At 47.7% G+C, this 27,002-nt stretch overlaps 1 protein-coding gene across 2 annotated transcripts in view; it reads right to left on the bottom strand.

The window, feature by feature from the left end:
* ATAD2 (ATPase family AAA domain containing 2) overlaps positions 1-27,002 on the bottom strand; it is a 424,041-nt gene that overhangs the window by 128,478 nt on the left and 268,561 nt on the right. For both annotated transcript variants that reach the window (XM_085604996.1, XM_085604998.1), the window contains exon 25: positions 24,721-25,131. In XM_085604996.1, the coding sequence (XP_085461122.1) occupies positions 24,721-25,131 (411 nt within the window). The remainder of the gene's footprint in view (positions 1-24,720; positions 25,132-27,002) is intronic.

Here is a 27,002-nt window from a genome sequence, read left to right as displayed (position 1 = left end):
GGAGGACGGCCAATCTACACAAATGGGACTAAGGAAATGTTTGGAGGAAGTAAAAGGCTGGATGACAAGATCCTTCCTTGAGCTCAATGGGGATAAAACTGAGCTGATGCTTATGGGCCCCGCTGTTCCAACGTTTTTTGACTCCCTCTGGCCTCCATGCCTAGGCACCCCCCCCCTGTACCCAAGGACGACATAAAAAGCTTCGGGGTATGGCTGGACAAAGCCTCAACCTTTGACACCCAGGCTATCAGGCTTTCTGCAACTTGTTTTGGCCTCCTCAGGATGCTGAAAAAAGTGCTCCCACTTCTACCTATGGAGGCCAAGCAAGTTGCTGTTCAAGGCCTGATCCAGTCTCGACTGGACTTTAACGCCCTGTATCTTGGTGCCCCCGACTACACACTGCACAAGCTGCAGATTGTCCAAAACTGCGCTGCCCGCACATTGCTCCAGCTGCCACGGAGACTGTCAGCAAAACCTGGGCTGAGTAGCCTGCACTGGCTGCCGGCTCGGCAAATAATTGCCTTCAAGGCAATGTGCATATCCCATCAAGCATTCTGGCACAAAGGCCCGCTAATCAGCCGTGAACTAGTCACACAGCACCTCCTTACGAAACATCTTCGCTCCGGCCAGGCCTTTTTGGCTACAATTCCCAGAATCAGGAGAGCGAGAGTGTAGCGATCACCCACGCGATAGCGCAAACCTCGGACCAAAAGCGTGGAGCGCAAGAGTCCCGTTCCCGGACCCCACAGCACCAACAAAGAAGAAATTACACATCCCTACATGCACTGGGGCGCAATCCCCGGAAGACGCTACTTAAGCACTTCCGCTGGAAGCGGAAGGTGCTTGTCAATCAGATTCGCGGAGGAGGAATGTCGGACGGTGTTCCCCGCCGGATTTCAGCATGAAGAATTGCTGCAAGCCGTCCTGATTCAAGACCCGTATTCCATCAAGACCCACGAAGAGAGACGAGTGAAAACACGAAGAAACCCGCGGAACAGAACAGGTAACCCGGGAGAAACGCCCGGGGGTTTCGCTTCGTGTCCGCAGCCCGATTTAGTTTCTCGTAGCACTGAGACGGGCACCGACGTGCTGATCAGTGCAGGAGGAATTTCTCGCTTCTGAGTTCTAAGAGGCGCCCTGTAGTAGCACCATATTTTCTCCAGCAACCTTGGACCAGAGAGGGACCGGGGTTATCGTATAGTTACCCTTCCAGGATTATTCACGCATGAGAGTGTGACGTAACACTCCAGCAGACAGTAATTATCGTTCCAGGGTGCAAAGTACAAGACTATACCTATCCAGAGATACAGGGGGAAGGCATTCCGTTATTTCACTGTGAGGCGATACCCAGGACTAGGGAGCAGCATTGGAGGAAGTCGCTGGTGTGATTATTTGTACGCAAACCCCTGCACCACACCGGAGGGCATGTTCTAGGGCTACTAAGAGACAATTCAGAGTAGCACGAAGGTACTCCTTCCTCTCTCCTACCCGCAACGACTGTGACAGAACAGGTGGGTATCAGTTAGTGAGCGTGGAGCTTCAGTATTTGAGTGACAAGATTGTCTTTACATCCTTGACTCTCGCTTTCTCGTCCCTGCAGGTTGTAAGCCTCCCAAGACCTCCATACCTCCCAGCCCTAGTTCCGAAGGGATTCTCCTCAACCCGGTCCTTTGTTTTTGTTCTTCCTTTACCCGGGGTCCAGCCTCCGGCAGTTGAGTATCCGTTCCCCTGCCTGGGTTGTACTCTAGGGAATTGAGGAAATTATCCACGATCATCGTCCCCGCTGAGATCAAGACAACAGGTTAGTGGTGCGCCTTAAAGTGTGTGCAACTGACAGTCTGACAGCCTTGACAGAGAGCTGGTGGCAGGATGTTCTCCTATAACGCCCCCTTCAACTCCGGTCTAACCCTAATCTGCTCTCCTTTCGTAAGCAATTAAAGACCTTTCTTTTTAATGTCCACAACTAACCCCCTGCTGATCGCCTCCGACAATTGACTACACTCTTCAGGTAGCGCTTGGACGCCTCAGGGCAGCAATTCGCGCTTTATAAATCTACGTTTCATTTCATGTCATCCATGATGACCAAGGTCGCAGACATCCCACAACACCAACGACTGGCCTTTCTACACATCCTGTATGAATGCAGCGTGGTTTTCACTTTTATGCTCGTTCAGTGGTGTGATGTTGGCGGGTTGTGTGACTTGTGCTGCTTGTTGGTGTGTTTCATTTTGGCCATTGTTAGTCTATGTGTGTTTTACTTAATTTTGCATGTGTGCCATTCTGCCCATCGCACCCCCTCCCCCCAATCCCTGCTTCTTCCTCTTCCTAGTGCTGTTGTGTCTATAATTTTGTTGCTGCACACATAAATACATGTAAAGAATAAATTAGAATAGTTCCTTGATTCTTTTAGGTTTCAAAACTTCTCTATTGGTTTCTTTTTAATTTTCCATATGAACAGTTTTTTTTATATTCAACAACACATAGAAGTCAGAAGTGCAACGTATTCTATCAACACACTTTCTAGAACATTCTACAACACGTGCAGGTTAAAAATTCATACATTTTTTAAAACGTAACGATTTTTTTTTGTAACATTTTCTTGAATATTTAACGACACGTGCAGGTTAAAAGTTGACGATTGTTTTAAGTTCCAGCAGTGCCTTCCAAATGCAAGTAGCAGGTGTGGTTGATCTGAGCAAATTTTATCCTTTGATATGTACTCCACGTTGAAACTGCTTTTTCTTAACCAATCACAAAGATGCTTTTCCACAAAACTAATGTGCACGCTACTTTTAAAAAAGAATGCTTTTCATGATATCTTCAGAGATAAATTATAGTTAGGAATTGGCATTTAAAAAACCTTTGAAATTCACTGAAAAAAACCAAAGGTTTCAGGGGCGTTATAGTTCGGAATTGGCATTCAAAAAACCTTAGAAATTCACTGAAAAAACTATAGGTTTCAGGGGTGTTATAGTTAGCTGGACATTTCCCTCGTACAAAACCCTAGAAATTCCCCTGTTAGAGTTAGTTCAGCTAACTATAACTCGCGCCCCCGCAATGCACTGCTGATGAAGTCACATATTACATCACTCATGACATGGTCAGTGACATCACTGATGACATCACTGATGACGTCATCTATGTGATAAATTAGTACACCTTCTCACACCCTAATATAACTTGATACACCAACTCAAAATTTCAGACGGCCATTTTGAAGACCATAGATACTCCAATACCAATAACTACATACCCACTCTTAGGTCTACATGCACCTCCACTCACTCACCTGTACAGTCACTCATACTTAGTCACTCCGTACAAGACTATCATATGCATTTATACAGATATATAGACACACACACACACTGCCAATGATCCATTGAGGTACTGACACACCTAGTCAGTTGTGCAAATAATTAAACAGTCCAATTGACTCACCTATACAGTTAAACACACTCAAGTTCACTTACTCATAAAAATACTAAAAAATGTTGACACTCATTCAATTACTAGTACAAGCACACACTCATCCATACAGCCAGTCCCGCAATCACACACTCACATATAGATAGTTACTATTATACACATATACACTTTCACATATGTAGTTACTGTCACATGTACAACTGAGATATACATTCAATCACTAACACACCCTTACATACACTCACCCAACCATACAGTCCATCACAGTTCCACTCTTAAAACCATGCACCCATAGAATCACCCACTCACACATCTATGCACAGAGTCACACACACCCCACCCACACATACATTCAGGCACCCATACAGATACTCAGACAACCAATCAATAACCCATAGAGACACTCATATTGCTATTCACAAAACCATGCAGCCGTTTATACACCAACAGATAGACAGATACAAACATTCACACAGTTTAGTCACTAGTCTGCAGTAAGATACATTTAATGACTCGCATAGAGTCAGTTACGCACCTAGAAAATCATCCATTCACACACTTGTACACCCACTCATTCTTCCACCGGCCTTTCCCTATATATATTAAACATATTAAAACTGTTCAGAAACACATACTCAATGGATGACGTCATCAGTGAGGTCATCTGAGATCAGTGATGTCATCAGTGATGTCACTAACCATATCATGAGTGATGTAATATGTGACGTCATCAACAGTGCATTGCGTGGGCGTGAGTTATAGTTAGCTGAACTAACTATAACAGGGGACATTCTATTTGGAATAACTTTGGCGCCGATTGACGCATCCTCGCGAAATTTTCAAAATAGGTGGGGCGCTCCGCTCCTTCCCTGAAAGTCTCGGGGGGGATTCGTCAAGCGAGAGCGGAGAAAAAGGGGGGGGGTCCCAAAACGAGTTTTCCCCATGCATTTTTCCATAGGCCTGAAAGGACTCACCTCAGTGGTAGCTTGAGGAGTAATACGGTACCACCACAGTTTCTCCTTCCGCTTATCCTTCCACAAACCACCAAAACCACATGCCCAAGTAATACATTCCTTCAGAACCCTATTGAACCTCTCAACCTGCCAGTTAACTTGTAGTTCATATAAAGCAGCAGTAACATGCTTAATATTGCTGAATGTAAAAAACTTTGCATCTCCCTTGACACCAGCTGCGCACATCAGATATCACAACTTTAGGATAACCTTCCCTGGCAAAAATCTCCTTGAAAAACTCAATGGCACTCGAAGTAGCATGGGGAGCTAATTTACCATCTGGCTATTTTTAGAGATAATCCACAAGCACCAGGGCATAGCGAGAGTCAACAGGCAGCCCATAAAATGGTCCAGATATATAAAATCCCACCTTCTGCCAAGGGGAAGTCGGCCAAGGTACATGTTGAAGAGGAGCCGGTCTCAACATTTTTTCACTGTTCACACAGATACTACATTTCCTCACCACTCTGCCATCCTATCTAATCCCAGCCACCAAAAGGTAGAGCATATAAGCCTTATCATGGATGACATACCTGGATGGCCTTCATGCGCCAGTTTTAAAATATCCTCTTGCATACCACTGGGAGGAATACACTTACCACTCTTGAAAACGAGATCATTTTCCAACCAATTCCTTAGCTATCCTAAAAAATGGAACAAGCTCTTCCTGCAATACTTTCTTTGCAGGCCATCCTATCCTCATATTTTTTGATTTCACACAACACATCATCATCATCTTTCATCCACTTCGCTTTCTGTATCTCTTTAAAATACTCAGATACATATTCAGATACTGCAACTATGATATTGTCTTCCACACACGGTGACTTGTCCAGCCCCTCACACCCAGGAAGATGTGAAAGTCTGCCATCACATTGATGCGTCCCAGCACGTACTCCAAAACAAAATACTCTTGCAGCTTGGAAACTAGCCTCGCAATCCGGGCCCCACTAGGAGAAAGAATCCCCACCAAGGGTTTAAGATCAGTTTTGAGAACAAAACGTAGGCCCCATATGAAATTATGAAAATGTTCGATGGCCCACACACATGCCAACAGTTTTTCCCAATCACCGTGTATCTCATCTCGGCATCAGTCAATGTGCGAGATGCAAAGGTGATATTCCACATGTCCTTACCACCCCTTTGTGACAAAACACCCTCCAATGCCATACATACTAGCATCTACAGTGACCATACACTGCACACCCATACGAAAAGGCTTCAACGTAGGTGCATGGGCAAGCTCATTCTTGATCTCTTCACAGGCAGACTTCGGTCTATCAGTCCACAAATAGTCCTCATTCTTCCTTGCGTGTTCTCTGAGCGGTTCCATCTTTGTAGTAAAATTCTCAATTAACTTAATATATTATTCACAAAGCCCTGCAAATGAGAATTTATTTCTATTGTCTGGAGCAGGAGCCTCAACGATGACATGAACTAGAGATTTCTTAGGAATCACAATCCTTGGAAACAGTGTGACCCAAATATTAAACGGATTTGTAAAAGAAACAGCGCTTTTTCCCTTTGAGCGTCAAGCCACTCATCTTCAAAACTTCACACACTCCTTTAACATGTCTCTTATGTTCCTCCTCGTTTTTGGAAAAAACGAAAATGTCATCCTGGAAACACCTGACAAATTGTTCCATGCCCTTGAACAAAAGAAACATGGCCCTCTGGAAAACAGAAGCAGCAGAGACTAATCCAAATGGCATACGTCTAAATTGAAACAGCCCCTGTGGCGTAATAAATGCTGTTCTATGGTATGAATCCTCTGTCAGCTCAATTTGGTGATTGGCTGACCTCAAATCCAAAGTAGAAAACACTGTGGCTCCTTCCAACATGCAAATCACCTCATTAATATTAGGTAATGGATGACATCTTATCACAATGTTGGCATTCACAGCTCTCAAGTCGACACAGTCAGGTTTACGTGCCACAACAATTGGAGACACCTATTCAGACGACAATTTCTTCGATAACACCCTCACTCATCATTCCCACCAGCATGTTAAGTTCTTCCCTCACATTGATGGGCACATTGCGTAGTTTCTGTACGACAGGCTTAGCATTCAACTTAAGTTTGATCTTGTGGGAATAACCTTCCACTTTTTCCAACTTTTCAGTGAAAACTTCAGGTAACCTTCCCTTCTTCTACTACCAAAACTAGTTCACGGTTTCTAGGATTAAGAATTATTCCCATTTCCATTGATTCTTCCAACCAAGGACATTCAGTCCTTTGGGCGCCACATACAACTTTATAACCGCCTCTCTTCCTTTAAACATATTAGTATATACATAGCCTGTAATATCAATCGCACTCCCATCAAATCTCTGTAACGATGTCTGAAGATTTCAGATCTTTCACACTCCATACATGAAGAAAAATACTCAGTTGTGATAATTGTCCATGGCGATCCCGAATCCGCCATCAACTCCAAATCAACACCTCTAACATTCACCACACACCTAGTAGAATTTTTAGTCAACTCTTTTACACTTTCCGCCACACCATCTGAAATATACCAAACCTCCCCTCTGACTCTTCCACATCCTTTCACACACTAACATGTTCCAATTTCTCTTCATCACACCCACTTTCATATGCAAGATAGGACACTTTACTCTTATTACTCAGATTGCTACTTTTTCAAAATCATGACAAACTGGCAAAATGTCCAAACCTGCCACACTTCACACGTCTTACCAATAGCAGGACACCTGGGGGAGGAAGCAATGTGAGGTTCACTACCACAGCAATAACATGAAAACGTGTCATCCTTCGTATGCCTTTCACCTGCAAACCGGTTATATCTATCAGTAGTACTTCTATTGAACTCATTAAATCTTCTCTTGACCACCCCCCTTTCCCCCCCGCGAGTTTTAGAACCTCCATCCGCACATAACGCACAAGCCACATTAGAGTCATCCTTATTAACTTTTTCTGCGGCATGCACAGATTTAATCAATTTTCAGATTGCTCCGACGTTTTAGCTGTAGTAATCACATCCTGCAGATTTGGATCCCCATGACCCACAATTGTTCTTGCACGTATGTACTCTTCACATGAACTATTATTTGATCTCTAATCATTTTTATCAGTTATCACTCCAAAATCGCAATGTAATGACCAGCCTCACAGCAGTCAGAAACTCATTGAAACTTTCTTTAGTTCCTTGTGCCCTAGTATAAAACTTGAATCAGTTCAAAGCCACACTAGCCGTTGGTTTGAACCGATTCTCTAGCCTTAACAGAGCCTCTTGAAAAACATCAACCTCTTCAGCATCACCCCTTGCGCTGCATAGGAATCTGTGGTAGAGTATGAAAAATCAACTGCCCCTCAGAACCTAAACAATGTATGAGGATGTTTTTCTTGCGCTCACTGGACATATCATCTATAGCTTTAATGCGAGTCAGAAATTCTTCTTTCCAGCTCATCCAGGGAATAGGTGGATCTGCTTTGGTTTGTAGAAACTTCGTTGGAGGCTCCAATTGCATATTTATTGCAAATAGCAAACCTAGAAAAACAATTTTGAGCCAAAACAACGAGCAAATAACCGCAACAAGACAATCGGCCCTTATAGCTAAAATCAACAGAAAGTGTGCAAATCACTGAATCAACACTGAAATGATCTGCACCTCATGCGGTTACAAGTGCACTGAAACGACCTGCACAAGACATGTGCACTCTAAGTGAAGACAAGTGTGCAAATCACAGAAATACTGAAATCAACACTGAAATGATCTGCACCTTATGTGGATACAAGTGTGCAAATCACAGAAATACTGAAATCAACACTGAAATGATCTGCACCTTATGTGGATACAAGTGTGCAAATCACTGATGCGATCTGCACCAGACAACTGCACCTTAGATGAAGACAAGTGTGCAAATCACTGGAAACTTGCACAAAACGTGTACCAATTCCTTCTTCACCGTGGAGAACCATGCAGGACGCACTCTAGTTGAATTGTAGACTGCACGGCTACCGCAATGACATCAGTAATACCAGGAAAACTTCCAACATGTAGAAAATTGTGTAAAACGCGATCTAGTTTATCTGGAGACCACGTGGCAAATCAGATGACGTTACTCAATTCCAGGAAACAATGCCAGCAGGAAGCCACGTAGCTTGGATCCTCTCCGCAGCGACGGACGGCAGCTTCCAGAGACTCCGAAGTAGAATGGTAAGAGCGCGAGTGTATGTCGTGCGCGAAGTCAGGCACGAGAGCACCAAGACTGAAGCGTTTAATGAGCACTGGATAACAGAAACAGTATTGAGATGTACAAGCCTCTGGATAATCAGCTCAACTTGAAAGAAAAAAAAACATGATGAAATGAGGTTGCTTCACCTATCATTCATCCACACATAAGGAAAGTACCACAAAGACAAAGCGTCATGTGCTCCGGTACACTCAAGCGCTTCCCGACCACCAGGCAACAAAGGAAAGAGAAAAAGGATGACAATACCACAGGAAGTCTTCAACTCCGCCGGGAAATTCTTCAGTTTCAATTCAGTTTTCTTCTCAAAGAAGACATGAAGTGTAATAGTCATTGCATTTTAACAATAGTCATGGGTTCTGTAAACACCGCTCCTGTGCAAAACAGGTGCCACTCCAGCTCGTCACCACTTGTTAAATTCAATTGGAGGGTACTGTGCTGTTACATTCTGGCCTCTAACACCATAAACAGTCTTGGCTGGAATGGTCCCACAGCCACCCCACATTCCATAGTAGAACACAGTTACCTCATACAGATGGATGACATGACTAGAACACAGTCACATCAGGGAGTAAAACAAATGTAAAACCCAACACACCACAACCCAGAAGAGATGCAGTGGTTACCTCTGTGAGAACTGGGTGAGGTAAGGAGAGGGGTCTGCCACTGACCCAATCTAGGTCTTGTAGCTACCACTTGCATATCATTTGCAGTCTCTTCTAAAATCTGGACCAGATCTGAAAGATCCCCCCGATGTGCCCACAGACTTCAGATCCCACTGCACAGCACGCACATGCCATCTGACAACCCTGACCAGCGGAATGCAGGAGGCCTTCAGTCCAAGAAGCCAAAGTCATACTCACAGACCCAAAATAGAAGTGAAAAACAAGTTACTTACCTTCGGTAACGATGTATCAATAAGAGACAGTTATAGATTCCTTACCTTAGAAAAACCCGCAGGCATCAGACTAGATCCGGAGACTTGGTCTCTTAGCAGTACCCCTGGGCGTCGGAAGGTGGTGTTGGTAGACTCTGCGTTCGGCATCGTGGTCGCCAGGATTACGTTGCGGTGCCTACTTATGCGCTGCCCCTGCACGTTGACATCAGTTCTGACAACTTTCCACGGCAGAAGCGCAGAGCCGTGAAAGACACTGACACCAAAACTAGCAAGGGAGTCCCAAACCCTAAAAGTCAGTTCGCAGAGTGAGGAGGATGGGTGGAACGGCAAGGAATCTAACATATATATCTCTTACAGATACATCGTTACCGAAGGTAAGTAACTTGTTCATCCGAAAGAGACTATTAGTTATATATGCCTTGCCTTAGAATAGATACCCAAGCAATACCAACCCCGGAGGAGGGTCTGCAAACCAAGTTCACACCAGAAAGTCCTGGAGGACTGAACGGGCAAAGTAGCCATTCCTCTGGACTGGACTATCCAGACAGTAATGTCTAGTGAACGTGTGCATAGACACCCATGTGGCCACCTGGCAGATGTCAATGAGTGGGACTCCACGTGACAAAGCAGTAGTTGCTGCTGTAGCGGAATGAGCTCGCAGCTGCACTGGAGGTTCCTTTTTAGCCAAAGCGCAACAAACCTTTATACAAAGGACGACCCATGTAGAGATGGTACGCTTTTGTACAGCCAACCTTTCTTGGCACCCACATAGCCAACAAACAATTGATCGCCCACCAGGAAATCCTTTGTGTGGTCAAGGTAGAAAGACAGCACATGTTTCAGGTCCGGACCGTGGAGTCTCTCCTCCTCCTTGGAAGGGTGCAGAGGCGGGAAAAAGGGGGACAGAGTGATAAGTCTGTCCGATGTGAAAAGGAGTGACAAATTCAGGGAGGAACGAGGGTCTCGTTCGAAGCACCACTTTGCCCGAATGCACCGAGAAGAAAGGGGGCTTAGAAGAAAGTGCCTGAAGCTCATTCCCTCTGCGAGCAACAAGAAAAGCAGTTTTAAGGTAAGAAGCCCAAGAGGACAGTTGTGAAGAGGCTCAAAGTGAGCGTACACAAGATGAGTCAAAACAAGGTTCAAGTCCCACTAAGGCATTATGAAAGGTGATGGCGGAAAAATGAACAATGTCTTTAAAGAACCTACTTGCAATAGGGGACCTGCACAAAGAGGGCCAATCTGGTAGCCGAAGAAAAGCAGAGATGGCTGCCAAGTAGCCTTTAAGAGTGCCCAGAGCAGAGCTCTGCTGCACCAAAGAAAGAAGGAACAAAAGAACCTCAGGAAGAAGGGGAACCACAGCCTTTGCTGTGCACCATGCCACAAACTTGTTCCATCGACAGGCGAGTACGGTTTTCATGGAGGGACGCTTGGCTGCCAAGATTACATAGCAAACTTCGGGAGGAAGGTCAAAAGCTGTCAACTGTCGCCACTCAATCTCCACGCAAGGAGGTGGAGGCTGGACAGGTTCGGATGGAGGTCTGATCGGAGGATCGATAGCCATGCTCAGGGTACCAGACTCTGTGCCTAGTCCGATGCCACAAAAATGACTAAGGCCCAGTCACGCTTGATCATCAGCACACAGGGCAGAAGTGGTACAGGCAGAAAGGCGTACAGGAGACCGTAGTTCCACTCACGACCAAAAGCATGGCGAGCGAGTGCGGCTTTGGAAATGCTGACATTGTGCGTTCTCTTCGGTGGCGAAGAGTTCTAAGGCTCTCCTCACCGCTGAAAGACCTTGGACCACCTCTGAGTGAAGACTCCTTTCGTGATCCACCAGGCATCGACGGCTGAGTTGGTCTGCCCTGGCATTCAGGGAACCTATCAGGTATTGAACCACCAGGGTTATGCCCAGACGTTCCAGCCATGTCCAAAGACATGGGGTCCATGATCCCAGCCAGCCCTGTTTGTTGCAGTACCACATGACTGTGGTGTTGCCCATGAACACCTGCACTGTCTTCCCCTTGAGGGAGAGCAGGATTGCCTTCAGTGCCAAGCGAAATCGCCTGGAGCTCCAACAAGTTGATATGGAGCTCAAACTCCGCCGAGACCAGACTTCGCTGATCTCCGCCTCTCACAGGTGGCCACCCCATCCTAGGAATGATACATCAGTCACCACTGTGAGGTCTGGTTGGGGAAGTGATCTGCCGCTGACCCAATCCTGGTTCGTTAACCACCACTGCAGTTGTTGCGCAGTTACCTCAGAGATCTGGATGTAGTCAAAGATTCCCCTAATGCTGCGCCCACTAGAACTTCAGGTCCCACTGCAGTGCCTGCATATGCCACCTGGAATGATCCACCAGCAGGATGCAGGAGGCAATGAGGCCCAGCTGCCTCAGGATCATTCTCAGTGAAATCCAGGACAAAGGCTGAAACATCAGTATCATAGCCCGAGTATCCCAGACTTGCAGCTCGGGAGGATAGGCCCAAAACTGAACTGTGTTCAGAACAGCTCCGATGAAAGGGAGCATCTGAGAAGGAGTCAGGTGTGACTTCAGCATGGTTATAGAGAACCCCAGCAAGTGCAGGTCTGACTTAGGCTGGAGGTGGTAGACAACAGCCTGGGGCGAGCCCGCCTTCAACAGCCAGTCGTCGAGATAGGGGAAAACTGGAAGCCCTGATCTGCCCGATGAGCTGCGGTCACCGCCATCACTTGTGTGAACACCAAGGGGCACTGGTAAGGACGAAGAGGAGCACGGTGCACTGAAAATACTCGTGGTCTACCGAGAACCATAGATACCGTCTGTGGGGTGGCAGGACGGAAATGTGAAAATAGGTGTCCAACAAGTCCAATGCCACTACCCAGTCTCCAGGGTCGAGGGCAGATAGAACCTGAGCCAAGGTCAACATTTTGAACTCCTTCCAGAGGAAGCGGTTGAGGGCCCAGAGGTCCAGGATAGGACGCAGGCTTTTGTCCTTCTTGGGCACCAGAAAGTAGCGGGTATAGCAACCACGACCTACTTCTGGAACAGGGATCCTCTCGGTAGCTCCCTTGGCCAAGAGAGCTGAGACTTCCTGGTGGAGAACCGCCAAATGATCCCAAGACTCGATTGAGAGAGGGTGGCATGGAGGGAGAGGTAGTTTCGAAGGGAAGGGAGTAGCCCCTTCAGACTATCTGCAAAACCCACCTGTCTGACGTGATGGATTGCCAGTGGGGACGTGATGGCGAATCTTGCCGTCCACTGGCCTCTGATGGGCCTGAAAAGTCAGACTAGGAGGGTTTGGAGGCTGCTGTCAGTGGGTGGGGTGGGGTGTGGGGGGGCTGGTCCCCAGATCCGCGTCGCTGGTTCCCACGCCTGCGGCCATGCAGAGGCTTGGCAGCTTGCGTGGGCTGGTGGCCAGAGGGTTGGACGTGGTGATGTACCCCTTACGTAGCCACGAAAGGGGCTAAAGGCAGACTGTGGTGGGCAGGAAGACTCAGCAAGGCCCAAGGATCTGGCCGAAGCCCGAGAATCCTTGAAGTGCTCCAGCGCAGAGTCTGCCTTGTCACCAAAAAGGGCATGTCCTGCAAAGTTGCTTGAACATCCCCGGAAAATCCAGACGTCCTCAACCAGGAGTAGTGCCACTGACGGAGCAATCGTTCTGCCTGGTGAGTCGGTGGTATCCAGTCCACATCTGATTGTGAATTTGGCTGCGTCTCTCCCATCCGCCACTGCTTGGGAGAGAACGGCCCGGGCCTCTTCCGGGCACTGAGTTAGCACCTGCACAACCAAGTCACAGACTGAATGGGTGTAACGGCCCAAGAGGCATGCAGTCTTCATGGACCACAGTGGCAAGCTGGAGGAAGAGAACATGCGCTTCCCAAGATGATCTAGCTTTTTGGATTCCCTATCCGGGGTTGCAGAAGGGAATGCGCCCTTGGAACAAGAAGCTTGTACCACCAAGCTCTCAGGGGAAGGGTGTTGGATGAGGAAAATAGGATCGCCTGGAGGCAGGCGGTGGCGGGGGGAGAGGGGCGGGCAATCGTCCATGAGGGCTTCCAAGAAGAATTCAGTGGAAGTCCTGCTGGTTGAATCACCTCAGTCGGGAGGTTAGTCCTAACTGCCACTGTAGGGAGCTCCAGGCCCAAGGCTACGGAGGACGACGCTCCCTCCTCCGTAGCCACAGTAGAAAAATAAAGCATGCCAAGGTCTAGGGTGGTGTCCAGGCAACTGGCGTCACCCAATTTCTCTCTAGTCCGGTTCTTCCAGCTGTTCTGCCAAATGGTCAAGCAAATCCTCCCAGTCCGCAACTCTAACCTCAGGGCCATAGGGAACATCTGGGATGAACAAGGGAACAAAAGTACTCTCCGGCGTCAGATTCAACGTCAATCCGGTTAAGTGTCCACCTCGGGAATGAGGATGGGGACGGCACCAGGGCAGCGTCGACTGGATCAGCGCCGGGTAAGGTCAAGTAAGTTCAACCGGCGTCAATCCATATCCAGGCCTGGATCCATGTGGGCCCTTCTGCGCTAGGGATGGAGCCGCTGGCACCAAAGGCCCAGGGCCCCCACCGGCTCAGAGGGGCCCAAAGGCACACCAGCAGAGTGTGATTGTCCAAAGATTCGATTAAGGGCTTCGTAGAATGTACGAAGTTGGGCAGGGAGTGCTCCGGCTCCCGGAAACGGGAGAGGCGTGGATTCGTCCCTGAATCAGGCACCAGAGAGAGCCTTAGAGCAATGACTCAGGGTCCCGCAGCAGCAAACTAATGGGGAGAAGGCGAAGAGCGACAGTGCTTCTTTGCCGCCTTCTTGTGCTTCGACCTACCTGAGGATTGTGAAGACTTGGAGGTATGACTCCACGACCGGTCTTGCTACCTTCCCCTCAAGTGAGACCGGGAGCAACATGGAGCAGACTGCCGGGCCTCCAAAAGCTTTTGGGACTGCTACCGCAAAGACTTCGGATTCATGGCGCGGCAGTCGGAGCATGACTACGGGTCATGGTCGTGCTCCAGATGAGCGGATCCATCAGACATCAGCTTGTGACAGGATTCACAAGGCTTGAAGCCCGTCAGATGATGGGACATGCCTCGCGCACCAGGAGTTGAAGACTCGGAAAAAAGAGGTCGACAAAAGTTTAGACAAAATATGATTAAGGAGCAAGCTCTCTCCGGATCAGCGCTAAGCTGGCGCAGAAAAAGAAATGACTGACAGCGCGTAGGGGCGGCATCTAAGAAGGCACCGCAACGTCATTCCAGCAACCACGATGTCAAACGCGGAGTCGACCGATGCATAGGGGTATTGCTAAGAGAAACATTTTCTGGATCCAGTTTAACGCCTGGGGGTAATTCTAAGGTAAGGAATCTATTGCTAATAGTCTCTTTAAGATAGATCAGATTATAGTTCAAATGGCCTGGACTCTGTGCTCCAGGGTTGGGGGAGGGGGGCGCGGAGGGAGTGGGGGGCGCAAGATGTGAAATGGCAGTGTTCAGAATGGTTCCAGTGAAGGGGAGCTTCTCTGCAGGAGTTAGGTGCGATACAGACATGTTGATAATGTAAGGAGGTTAGCTGTCTGGAGGCAAGCGACAACTGCCTAGTGCGAGCCTGCCTTACCCTGACCTCAGAAGATGTGCTGCAACCATCATCAGCTCTTTTGTGAACACCTGAGGGGCACTGGAAAGGCCAAAAGAAAGCATAGCAAACTGAAAAGGTTCCAACCTACTGTGAACAGGTAACACCTGTGGGCCGACAGGATGTGTATGTGAAAATAAGCATCGTACAGTACCAGCACTTTGACTCAGTCTCTAGGGCCAAAGGCAAACACGGCCTGGGCCATAGTGAGCATCCCGAACTTGCCTTCGCAGGAAGGCATTGAGAGGGCATATAACACGGGACAGAGGTACCCATTCCTTTTCAGCACCAAGAAGTAGTGGGAATAACCACGAGTGACTTCTGGCACAAGGACCATATCTATGGCTCATTTCGCAAAAAACGCCTGCACTTCATGTTTTTGTTAATGCGGGTGGGAGCAGTGAGGCTCAGCGTGCGCTGTGGCCCTGCTATCTTTGAAGCGCTCTAGGGCACAGTCTGCTTTGTCCCCATAAATTCGGAAAACAATGGACATCTTCATGTGGCTAGGCAGGACGGCTCCTGCATGCATGCGCAGGGCCACACGTGTAGATGGCTCGAGGAGAATCTGTGGTATTGAATGGTGAATTTGGCCGCATCATGACTGTCCGGCATGGCTTGAACGTCTTCCAGGACCATAAGCAATACTTAGGCTGCTGAGCACCACAAGGCATCAGAGTAGCAACCTAGGAGGCAGCTGGCATTCACAGAGCCAAGGGCCAAGCTTTTAGAGGAAAAAATGCTTTTACTGAAGGTTTATATTCTCTTCGATTTCTTGTCAGGGGAGCAGTGGGAAAAGTTTAGATTTACTTGACTGGCTAAAGCCTACACCACAAGGTTCTCAGGCAAAGGGTAGTAAAATCTGGGTCGCCAGCAGCACGGAGGGGTAGCCTGGCGATCTGTCGATCTAACAGGTGGGCCAGAGTAGGGTTTGACCTATGCCCAGAAAACCTGCGCCTGTTAGAGCATCATTGAATGGAAGAGGCTCAGAACTTGTTGCTGTGGCTGGCTCAGATAAATGAGTGCATGGCCTTGGTCGAGGCAGTGCTAGGCAGCACTATAGGTTGGCTGTTGGCTGTGGCTGTGGCTGTTGGCTGTGGTTAATGGCGCCCGCATATGCATCAATGGATCATCTTCCGGCAAGAGTTGTGGTGCCAGAGAGGGAGCAGGTACTGAAGTCTGGCCGGAGCAAATACAAAGGGCTCAGCTGGCAGAGAGCCTCACTTTCCTGTGTTGAACGGCCATGGGGTGCCTCAAGGTACAATCCCTTCAGGCCTTGAAGTTGTGGTCTGACCCTTGCCACACAGACAAACCACATGTGGGTCACTCACAAACATCTTTTTGCGACATTCCCCACCGGCTTTGAACCCTGTAGATTTAGGAGTTTACATTTTCTCTTGCAAACTGTGGCAATATTTTTCCAGAAATCATCAAACATACAAGGGGAAGCTCTGTATCCGTGTCTGTTGGCACCACAGACATAATAACTGAAGTCAGGGCACATGGATGGCATTTGTATAGCCCCGCTAAAGACATCAGCCGTGGAACAAGTCGCTGGTGCCTCCTAGTGACCCGAAGAGGTCCGGCTGAACATTTTACTGATCAAGTGTGAATGGTAGGGAGTATTCAAAAGGTGAAGAATCTGTGGTCAGAAGTCTGTCGGATGGTACAAAAAGCCCAGGGAGAGGCACTATCACCAACTAATGTCTCTTACAGATATATCGTTACAAAAAGTAAGTAAACTTGTGCATCTGAAAGACACGTTAGTGATAGATTCCTTACCTTAGAATACATACCCAAGCAATACCAACCCTGGTGGTGGGTCTGCGAAATGAGATTACACCAGAAAGTCACGGAGAACCGACCTGCCAAAGAAGCAGTCTCTTCGGACCGGACTATCAAGGCATAAGTTCTTAGTGAAAGTATGCAACAAGGCCCAAGTGGCTGCCCGATAGATGTCTTGCAGGGGTACACCGCGTCCTAATGCTGTAGTAGCTGCTGTTGCCCTGGTAGAATGGGCGTGCAGCCAAACTAGAGGTTCCTTTTTAGCCGGAGTGTAACAGGCTTTAATGCACAAGACAACCCAACGGGAGATAGTTCACTTGTGCACAGCCCGGCCTTTCTTGGCGCCCAGGTAGCCAACAAAGAGATGGTCATCCACCCGGAACTGTTGTGTGCGGTTGAGATAGAACAAAAGCACACGTTTTGGGTCCAGACGGTGGAGCCTCTCCTCTTCTCTTGAAGGGGGCGTAAAGAAAGTGGGCAGAGTGACAGTTTGCCCGAGATGAAAGGCAGACACTACTTTTGGTATAAAGGAGGGACACGGTCGAAGCACAACCTTGTCCGCAAAGGACAGTTCTGAAGAGGCTCAAAGGGAGCGCACATCAAGTATGTGAGAAACAGGTTCAAGTCCCATTGAGGCATCACAAAAGGAATATGAGGGAAAAGGGGAGTAATGCCTTTGAGAAATCTATTGACAACTGGGGACTTGAAAAGAGAGGGCTGATCAGGCAGCCTAAGAAAGTCTGAAAGAGCAGAAAGGTAGCCCTTGATAGTGCCCAGAGCAGAGCCCTGCTGGGCCAAAGAGAGAAGGAACAATAGGACCTCAGAAAGAGGGGCAGAAAGAGGATCTACAGCTTTCGCTGTGCACCATGCCACAAATGTTTGCCACCGACCTGCGTATACCGTTTTAGTGGAGGGACGCCTGGCTGCCAGAATCACATAACAAACTTCAGGAGGCAAGTCAAATGGAATCAGCTGTCGCCGCTCAATCTCCACGCAAGGAGGAGGAGACTGGACAGGTTCGGGTGGAGGACCATCCCCTGTTGCTGCAACAAGAGATCCTCCCGAAGAGGCAGTCGGATCGGGGGTCTAAGATAGGGCCTTTGTCCTCCTTTGGAACCAAGAAATAGTGGGAGTAACAACCACGACCTACTTCTGGCTTCGGAACGCACTCGATGGCCCCCTTGGCCAAGAGGGCCGCAACTTACTGCTGGAGAAGTGCCAAGTGATCCCCCGACATGATGTGGTACTGAGGTGGCATGGCTGGAGGGGTAGACTTGAAGGGGAGGGAGTAGCCCCTTCGGACTATCTGCAGAACCCACCTGTCCGAAGTGATGGTGCGCCAGTGGGGGAGGTGATGGCGAATCATGCCGCCCACTGGCGTCTGGTGGGCCTGAAACACCGGACTAGGAAGGTTTTGAGGCGGTGGTGGATTTACCAGCCGGCCTCGGGACACACCACGGCGTGCCCCACGACCGGAGCTGCACTGCGGCTGCGCTGGCCAGCGGTTCTGAAAGTAACGTGCTTGGGCGCCTCGCCCTGACCTCGAAAGGAGCGAAAAGCAGACCCAGAGGGGGTGCGCGTGGTGGCGAGGCCCAAGGACTGGGCCATAGCCCGAGAGTCCTTAAAGCGTTCCAGGGTGCTATCTGCCTTGGCACCAAAGAGGCCTGCCATCAAAAGGCATGTCCAACAAAGTGTTCTGGACATCCCCGGAGAAGACAGTAGTTCAGAGCCAAGCGTAACGACAAAGCCCCACTGTTGTGGGAAGTGCCCTGTCGAGGGAATCAGCCGTGTCAAGTCAACAACGGATAGTGAATTTAGCAGCATCTCTCCCATCAGATATGGCCTGGGAGAGCACCGCCCGAGCTTTCACAGGGCACTGTGGCAGCACCTGTGCCACGGTGTCCCACACAGAACATGAATAGCGACCCAATAGGCACGCAGCATTCAGCGCCCGCAATCCGGAACTGGCAGAAGTGAAAATCTTTTTCCCCAAACTGCTCCAGTTTTAGATTCCTTGTCCGGAGGAGCAGAAGGGAATGCGCTTGGCAGAGCAGAAGGGAATGCGCTCGACAACCAGACTCTGAGGCGTCGTATGTTGCGTGAGAAAGCTAGAGTCGCCCGGCACTGGGCGATGGCGTGCCACACCCTTCTCTACAAGAACCCCTGTGTTAGGTTTGTTCCAGGTGCTCAACAGGATTCCCGTAAGTGCTTCGTTGAAAGGCAACGGCTCCGCGGAAAAAGACGTTGGCTGCAGCACCTCGGTCAGGAGATTGGTCCGGATAGGCACAGAAGGGAGCTCGAGGTTAAGAGCCTCAGCCACCCTATGCAACATCACTGAAAAAGTCCCAACCTCCTCCGTAGCCAAGGAAGAAGGGGACAGTGTACCAGGGTGTGGAAAGAAATACAGATCGCCTGGACCTTCTATATCACCCTCCTACTCCAGCTCATCCCCGCATTGAGCTGCCAGAGGGTCCTCAGACCCTCCCAGTACTCCCCTTCATCCACCGGCTGTTGAAGAGGCCGGTAAGGATGAGGTGCCCAGGGAAATGGGATAAACTCACCTGGAATGGGAATCGGGGGATAGTAGACCAATCCAGGTCCGACGCTGTCCCAGTCGCTGGAGCCGGCACGGGGGCAGAACCATCCCACGGGGGCAGAACCATCCCACGGAGACCGAAGGCGCTCCGGAGGGATCCAACGTGGGAAACAAACGGTGCATGGCCGACAGGAATACCTATTTCTTCCTGCATCGCAAGCGGACCTGGGAAAGGTGGGTAGGTCACAGGAAACGACGGTAGGGAAGTGACCACCAGCCCCCTCCACCGCGTTCCGCGACCGGTGAGGGGGTAGACGAAGAGCGACATCGCTTCTTTGACTTTTTATTGTGCCTTGACTTGCCCGTCCCCGAGTCCTACGAGCGACGGTGTCCGCTCCGAGACAAGTCCCTCAACCTCCCACGGGACAGGACCTCGATCGGCGCTGAACCGATTGCCGGGCCTCCAACAACTTTCGGGAACGCTCCCACAAAGCTTTCGACACAATTGATGGACGGAATGCAGAACAAATCAAAACCTTCACCCCCAGTTAAGAGATCTGGGTTAAATCCATCATTTTTTTGCTCACCATGCCACCCCAGTTTAGACCTGGCCATATGCAAATCAGTCTTGACCCTGTGTCTCATGGGAACAGTACAGCCCAAACTGCCAAGCCAGGTCCTTCCTGGACCGGAAAGAAGCATCCTAGGACCTGTTTCGGAGTTTCACCCCTCTTCAGTCAGGATCGTTGATTCCAGTGGCACAGTGAGCCCAGGACCCACGTCTGGGCATACCTGGCGCACTTAGGCCAAGAAAGCAAAAGAGACAATTGATGGAACGGAATGCAGAACAAATCAAAACATTCACCCCCAGTCAAGAGATCTGGGTGAAATCCATCATTCTTTTGCTCACATGCTACCCCAGTTAGTAAAGCGTTCGGCGCCACGGCCCAACAATCGGGGCACGCCTCAGGGTCATGGGCGTGCCCCAGGCAGACACACGTCATGCGGGTCCGCCACCGACATGTTCCGACGGCAGGCCCTACAGGACTTAAACCCGGGCATCCCTACTGCACCAGGAGTCAAGTACTCAACAAAACAAGAGAAACAAGTTCTCAAAAACCAAGTTAAAGTAATAACTAGGAGTACCGCTCTCTCGGATCGGAGCTTGCTGGCGCGGAAAAAGAAAGAACCGACATAAGTGCGCGTGGGCGTGTCTAAGTAGCTCTGCCGACGTCATCTCGGCAGCTACAATGCCAGCGACGTACGCAGAGCCGCACGATGACGCCTACCGACGCGCAAGGGTACTGCTGATGAAAACGGTCCAGATGCAGTCTGACGCCTGGGGATATTCTAAGGTAAGGAATTTATCACTAACGTGTCTCTTTCAGATAGCCTGTACCACTAAGCTATCTGGAGTTGGAGGGGCGGATAAGAAACAGATCTCCCGGTGCTGGCTTACATTGCTTGGCACTCTGTACTGAGATAGTGGTGGAGGCCCTTGGTGTTTTGAATTACATTACTATTTGGTTGGCGATATGGTTTAAATGCATGTGTTATGGGGCCACTGTAGTTAACTGCAGTTTTCTACCCAAGGTACCAGTCTACTTTTGGGTTTCCCTTGATTTGTAAAAACCTGAGATCGGAGGCAACTTCATGAACCTTGTGATGGGTGCAGAATGGTAGGATGTCAGCAAGCTTCCCAAGGAATATGCAATCAGACCCATGGTGCTAGCCGGCACAACATATGGGATCATGGCTCTGCTGAAAACACCGAACATAATGTTCAGAAAGGCTGATAAATCTGTCCAAGGTGTCGAAAACTCTGGGTATGGCTGTAATGCTTATGGCATTTGAGATGGCGCCGCAGGCTATTAAGTATCAGGAACTGGCACCAAATTATACAGAGCCACAGACCCCCGGAATCTGTTAGCTTTTCCACTGGTTCTTGAGCAGACTGAGGATGAGGCTAAGTCTAAGGTCCAAGCGACTTACTTCTGGAAGTGTGGCAGCAAGATTTATGCCTCCTCTTGGGTTTTTCTTTCAAGAAAACTGTGACTAAGGTGATGAGACTGGAACCCTCAGTAGAGACTTGCAGCGTCCACATGGTTTTCTCACTCTGGCCATAAATATCTTGGCAACCCATTTTTTCTGCGCTTTGGGGTGCATCTTTCAAAAGGATGCACAGCCGCCGACGTCCTGGTCAGTTCCTAGGCACCATAGAGCGATGTTGTGCCCCTCACAGTGCTGAAAATATTTAAATCGCGACCGCTTAGGCGGTATCATTTCACTAGAAAACTGTACCTAAATGGGTTTTCATATTGAAACATAGTAGACATTGAGATTAGGAAAAACTGCAGATCTGACTGTCAAGGTAGTAGTGCTTTTTGAATGTATGTGACGATTCCCATGTACAGATATGTAGACTTAACACAGTCGTTAACACACAGGCTACTGTTAAAGTCGTTGTAATGCAGAGAAGTATCAAAGGTTTTTTTTGAAGGTCTACAAGGAGGTACTTTACCAAGCAGGCAAATAATTATTTAATGGTTTTAAGTAACATGACCTTTGGTGTGTAGGTTTTACATAAAATTATTAATTTGGTTGTATTTTAGGGCTGTGTCATTAAAAACATGGGTAATGAATCACACATATATTAGTTAAAGTGACGTTATTGAAAAGTTCAGGTGGAATAGTAGTAAAATTGTCAACTGCAGATGATTCATCAAAATCTCAGACGATCAAGCTTTGAGCAGTTATTTGCTCCGGTATGGAATTCCCAACCGTCTGAGATGGGTCACTAACACTGCCATCACCTTGGTGAAGCTTGGAGGTGCCAATGTCAGATACTACTGAAGTACTGCAAACTGGTAATGGGTAGAACAAAACACAAGTACTGACCATTGGACCGCAGTACAGGAATTTGGAAATATGCATCATGTAGTTTAAGATACACCACCCACTATCCTGCTTCCAATGCCAACAAGACTAGTATCTTGAACTTCTTCAGGAGACCATTCAAGTCCTAGAAGTCTAGGAACAGACCTAGATTGCCATCCTTGGGAACAAGGAAATATTGTGAGAAACATCTCTGCCAATTTTACTGCACCAGCTGCACCGCTTCATCCCCATCAGGTTGGGTTCCACATCGGATGAGAAACCTGGAGTCAGAAGACAGACATGACTGCTTAGAGAGACAGAAGTCCTCAAAGCATTGACCACAGAATTTGCAATCTTCAAGCCAGATTCGATAACCTCCTGAAGTGACTTCTTGTCCTCAGGGATATTTGGAGCAAGTATCTGGGCCATGTCCCACACTGCATGCTTGCACCTTCCTAAAAGCTGGGTATCACTCAGTGACATTAGCACCATACTGCGTGCAGAAAAAAAATATTTCCCTACGCTTCCATCTTTTTAGATTTCCTGTCTGATGATACTAAAAGGAAGGTATCCGTTCTACATGTCCTAGGGGCAGGAAGCTTGAAAGACCAAATACTCTGGTGATGGGTGCCCAGAGAGGAAGGGAGGATCTCCTGGTGCGAGTGGTAGTACCTTGCCACTAATCTGTTTCCTTCAAGTGCAGAGGTGGCTTTACCCAGGCTCCCATGATTGGCTCCACCAAGGAGTCACTGAAAGGAATTAAAAGGTCTGAAGTGTGGGGGGGGGGGGGGGGGGGAAGAATGGAGATCCAATATTGGAAGCTGAAGATCTAGTATCCAAGCTCCTTTCATGACCATAGATTGGAAGGTTGGGGGCCTAGAGTGGAATTCCATTTTCAATTTCTGAAGTGTCCAGTCAACTGGACAAAGATAGGCCTGCCATCCTCAAGTAGCAGCTCTTCCTGCATTACACCCGCAAGCACAGAGATTAAGGGGATCGGAAGGGTTATGGATCCTCTGACTATTCCTCCTCTTTCAAGAGCCTACCTCCTAAACCTGTTCTGAAGCACGACTCCGAACAGTGGAGGTGGTGCACATGGCTCAGAGTTTGGCAAAGAATGAGATTGTGTCGACATAATTGGCGGGGACCGGGCACGGCATCAGTGGTTGTGTATCTGTGAGCCAGCATTTGTTCTGCCGTCTGAGTCAAAGGCATAAATATTGCCATGCTATATGGCTTCATGGGGCCCACTAGCACCCTTGGGGATACCATGGCCCTTGCAAAAATGTTAAACCTTGCATTAAGGAACGCAGCCAGGTCCATAGCCAGCACTGAGAATTCTTTGACCACTTGAGTCTGAGCCAGAGGATCCCAGAATGACTGAGGTGGTGCATGTAGAAAACTAAGCACCTCCAGGGCCAGGGCCAGTGACGTTGGGGCACTTGGAAGAGGATCTGCTGACACCATAATGACCAACTCCGGTTTAGAGGATAAAGATCCTGTGACAGATGGACAGTCTAAGCAAGTTAACTTTTCCATGCTTCTTAAGCACAGCCTAGGATTATTCTACTGGTGAGGAATATAAAGGTAGAAGTATCCACAGCAGTGGGTCTTATAGGGCATCCGGTGAATTGGTTCACACTTTAAACACATCTTTGGAAATTCCTAGTGTGGATTCAAAATAGGGAATTAGGGTGGCTAGGGGGGGGAACTGCACCTGCTCTGTCCTGGCCTGCAATGGAGGTCGACGCTCCCAGACTATCTCCACTGCCACTTTAAATACAACCTGACAATGCAGGATGACAGACCGGGCTGAAGCGATCAACCTAAAAGCAGCAAGCTAAGGTCTGGAGGAAAGGGAAGGGGTACAAGAGACACTCGTTACATGAAGATAAGATGAAACCTGTTTGATGCACCCGAGATGAAGTCACATGGGGCATACCAAGCGGACAATTAATTCACTTCAAACCTTTCATAGTCTGCCATTTTCCCAATCCTGTTCTTAATTATCCAAGCATATAAAAGAAAATGTATACCCCAGATCAAGGGGGTAGCTTACCAATTCCTCCAAGAACCAAAAGAGTGTTTTTAGGGTGCACCTAATTTTTCTGTCCTAGTTTGATTAGAAAGACAGTGCTGTCTCAGGACTATAAAAGAATAGCATTTGATTTCATGTCAGGAACATATGATTGTTGTTGAACGTGATGCTTTGAATGCAACAGGTCCATCATTAACTGGGATGTCAAGGCCTCCTGGGCTACATCCCAGAGTTCAATATAAGAACCAGTTGTGTGAATTGTCTGATTTAGTCATTTCCAAGTGTATACCGTCAAGAATAGCTTCAAGCTTTCCTCCACTTACCTTGTAGGTCAGTTCTGTGCCCATTTAAAGTGCCGTGCGAGTTAGAAGTTTCGCCATTGGATGCTTCAGTCTGTTTGTTTAAATCTGAAGAAACAGGATTGTTGAGAGTCTGACAATCATTCATGCTCTCCGTTTCATGGTCATCATCCCCGGATTTTTCAGTTCCATTACACAGTCTTTCCCGAATGGCACTTTCACCTTCTGCGTCCATTGAGGAATCTCCGTGCAATTCAAGTTCACTTTGGTCCATACTGGAGTTGTGGTTGTCAGGAGCACAATCGCTGTCGTCCTCATCCTCTTCAATTGAAATTAAACTTTCATTCTTAATTGTACTGGGTGTTTTCTTTTTCTTTGTAATGGTTCCTGAGCTCCACTTACTTTTCCTGCGAGGTCGCCTTCTCTTTGACTGAGCTACAAAGACAGAAATATTCTTGAGTAAAAACATCACCTAAGAATATCAAAGACCTTTGCATTACTTACAACCATGTTAGTGCATTGCAAAGACATTACATGGCTGTATGAACAACAATGCAAAAATATACGTGGCCACCGCCTGCATATCAAGAACATTATTTTGAAGGTAAATCTCATACTAATATTTCAAAACATAACTGACACAGGGATAGCAACCTTAGCTAAATTCTAGCTGTTATGCACTAGTTAAGCCTTACATCAACTTTTTTATTTTATTATAGACTGACAAAGCACACAGGTCTAGATTTAACATTAAGCTAACAGGTTAATTTATTGATTGCTAGATGTGTCTGCACACAAAGTGCCAAACTTTTTATGAGCAAGAATGAATGACATGTTTAGAAGACATAAAGCAGTGTAGATGACAGTAGGACTAGAGGTAAATAAGCATAGAAAGTGAGAGTTGGACTGATGGATTAAAGTGTGGATGAGTAATTTGTATTGTTACGTGGATGGAAATAAACAGATGACAAAGGGGGATTCGGGAAATTATGAATGAACATTAAAGAGTATGGCAGGTATGTGTACACTGCTGTTGGGATGAAAATGTTGGTAAAGTGTGCACACGTTAAGTGTCTCCATCATTACCAGGTTTCTGTAGGTTAGGTTTTTTTTTTTTAACGCAGCAAGAAAGTCAATTACTCATACGTGCAAGGGCCTTCTGTCAAAAGTGGTCAAAAGAGAACTTTAGATGTTTTAAGAGAATTGGTTTCAAACAGTGGAACCTTGGACTTTCCAACTTTTATCTTCTCCCAATCATGCAAGCACAAGCTTCCTTAACAGGGAAGATGTAACAGAGGAGGCCGGAAATCTACAGGCAATGCATTAGAGTCCCAGAACCAAAACTCTTTACCAGTCTTCTTATATACTTGTGCAACATTCTCAAGCTTACCCCTATATCAGTCAGACATCATCCAGCTAATCCATTAAAGCAGGGTCATATGGGACAAGGTAGGCTAAGAAGCAGTTTATGAGAGATGGAGACCAGAAGTGATTAACCGAAGGAAACAACAGATAAAAAACATAGTACGTAATATGACTTTTTCATTTACCAGAAAATTAAACTACAAAAACCTCATCCTCAACCTTCCACTCTGCAATTTTCAGCATCTCCAAGATATACTTTAATGTTTATACCCATGAAATGCACACACTCCAAAACTACTCCTTTGCATAAGCTGTATGTACTTTCAACTGTTTACAAATTCTAGAACCAAATCCATCAGCCATACCCATGCGTAGCAAGGTTTGTCACCAATACAGCATCTTGCCATACATTTCCCTGCAAAGTCTCCAAGTTCATTTCATGTCAGTGCAGGTGATTTTAAGGCTCTGTGCTTAGTACATAAGGCTGTGTTTGGGGGGGAGCAAAGGAGGTTCGGAATCTTCTTGTTCCCTACTCTCCAGGTCGGACACTTAGGTCCTCCTCTCAATCCCTCCTTAGACTAAATCGTGTCAGGAAAGCCAGATGGGGCGGCAGAGCCTTCTCCTTTCATGCCGCCAGTCTCTGGAACTAACTTCCTGCCTCTCTGAAACTAACAGATAGTCATCAAGTTTTCAGAAAACTGTTAAAAACACGGCTTTTCGATGTGTCCCAGTGTTAATCATGGAGGTCTCCTCTCTCTACCCACCAGCGCCAAGACGCTTCGGCATTCGTTCGCGCTTTACAAGTGGCTATCCTATCCTATCCTATCCTATATCAGAGCTCTCCGAATATGCAAGATATGTGCATGAGTCAAACGAAAAAACCTTTTATCAAAGAAAATCAGATATTCGCCTTCTGAAAACAACTGAAGTAGAAGTTTTAC

This window comes from Triturus cristatus, chromosome 5_1 (genome assembly GCF_964204655.1).
Source record: "Triturus cristatus chromosome 5_1, aTriCri1.1, whole genome shotgun sequence".
Lineage (NCBI taxonomy): Eukaryota > Metazoa > Chordata > Amphibia > Caudata > Salamandridae > Triturus > Triturus cristatus.
This window is presented reverse-complemented; position numbering and strand designations above follow the sequence as displayed.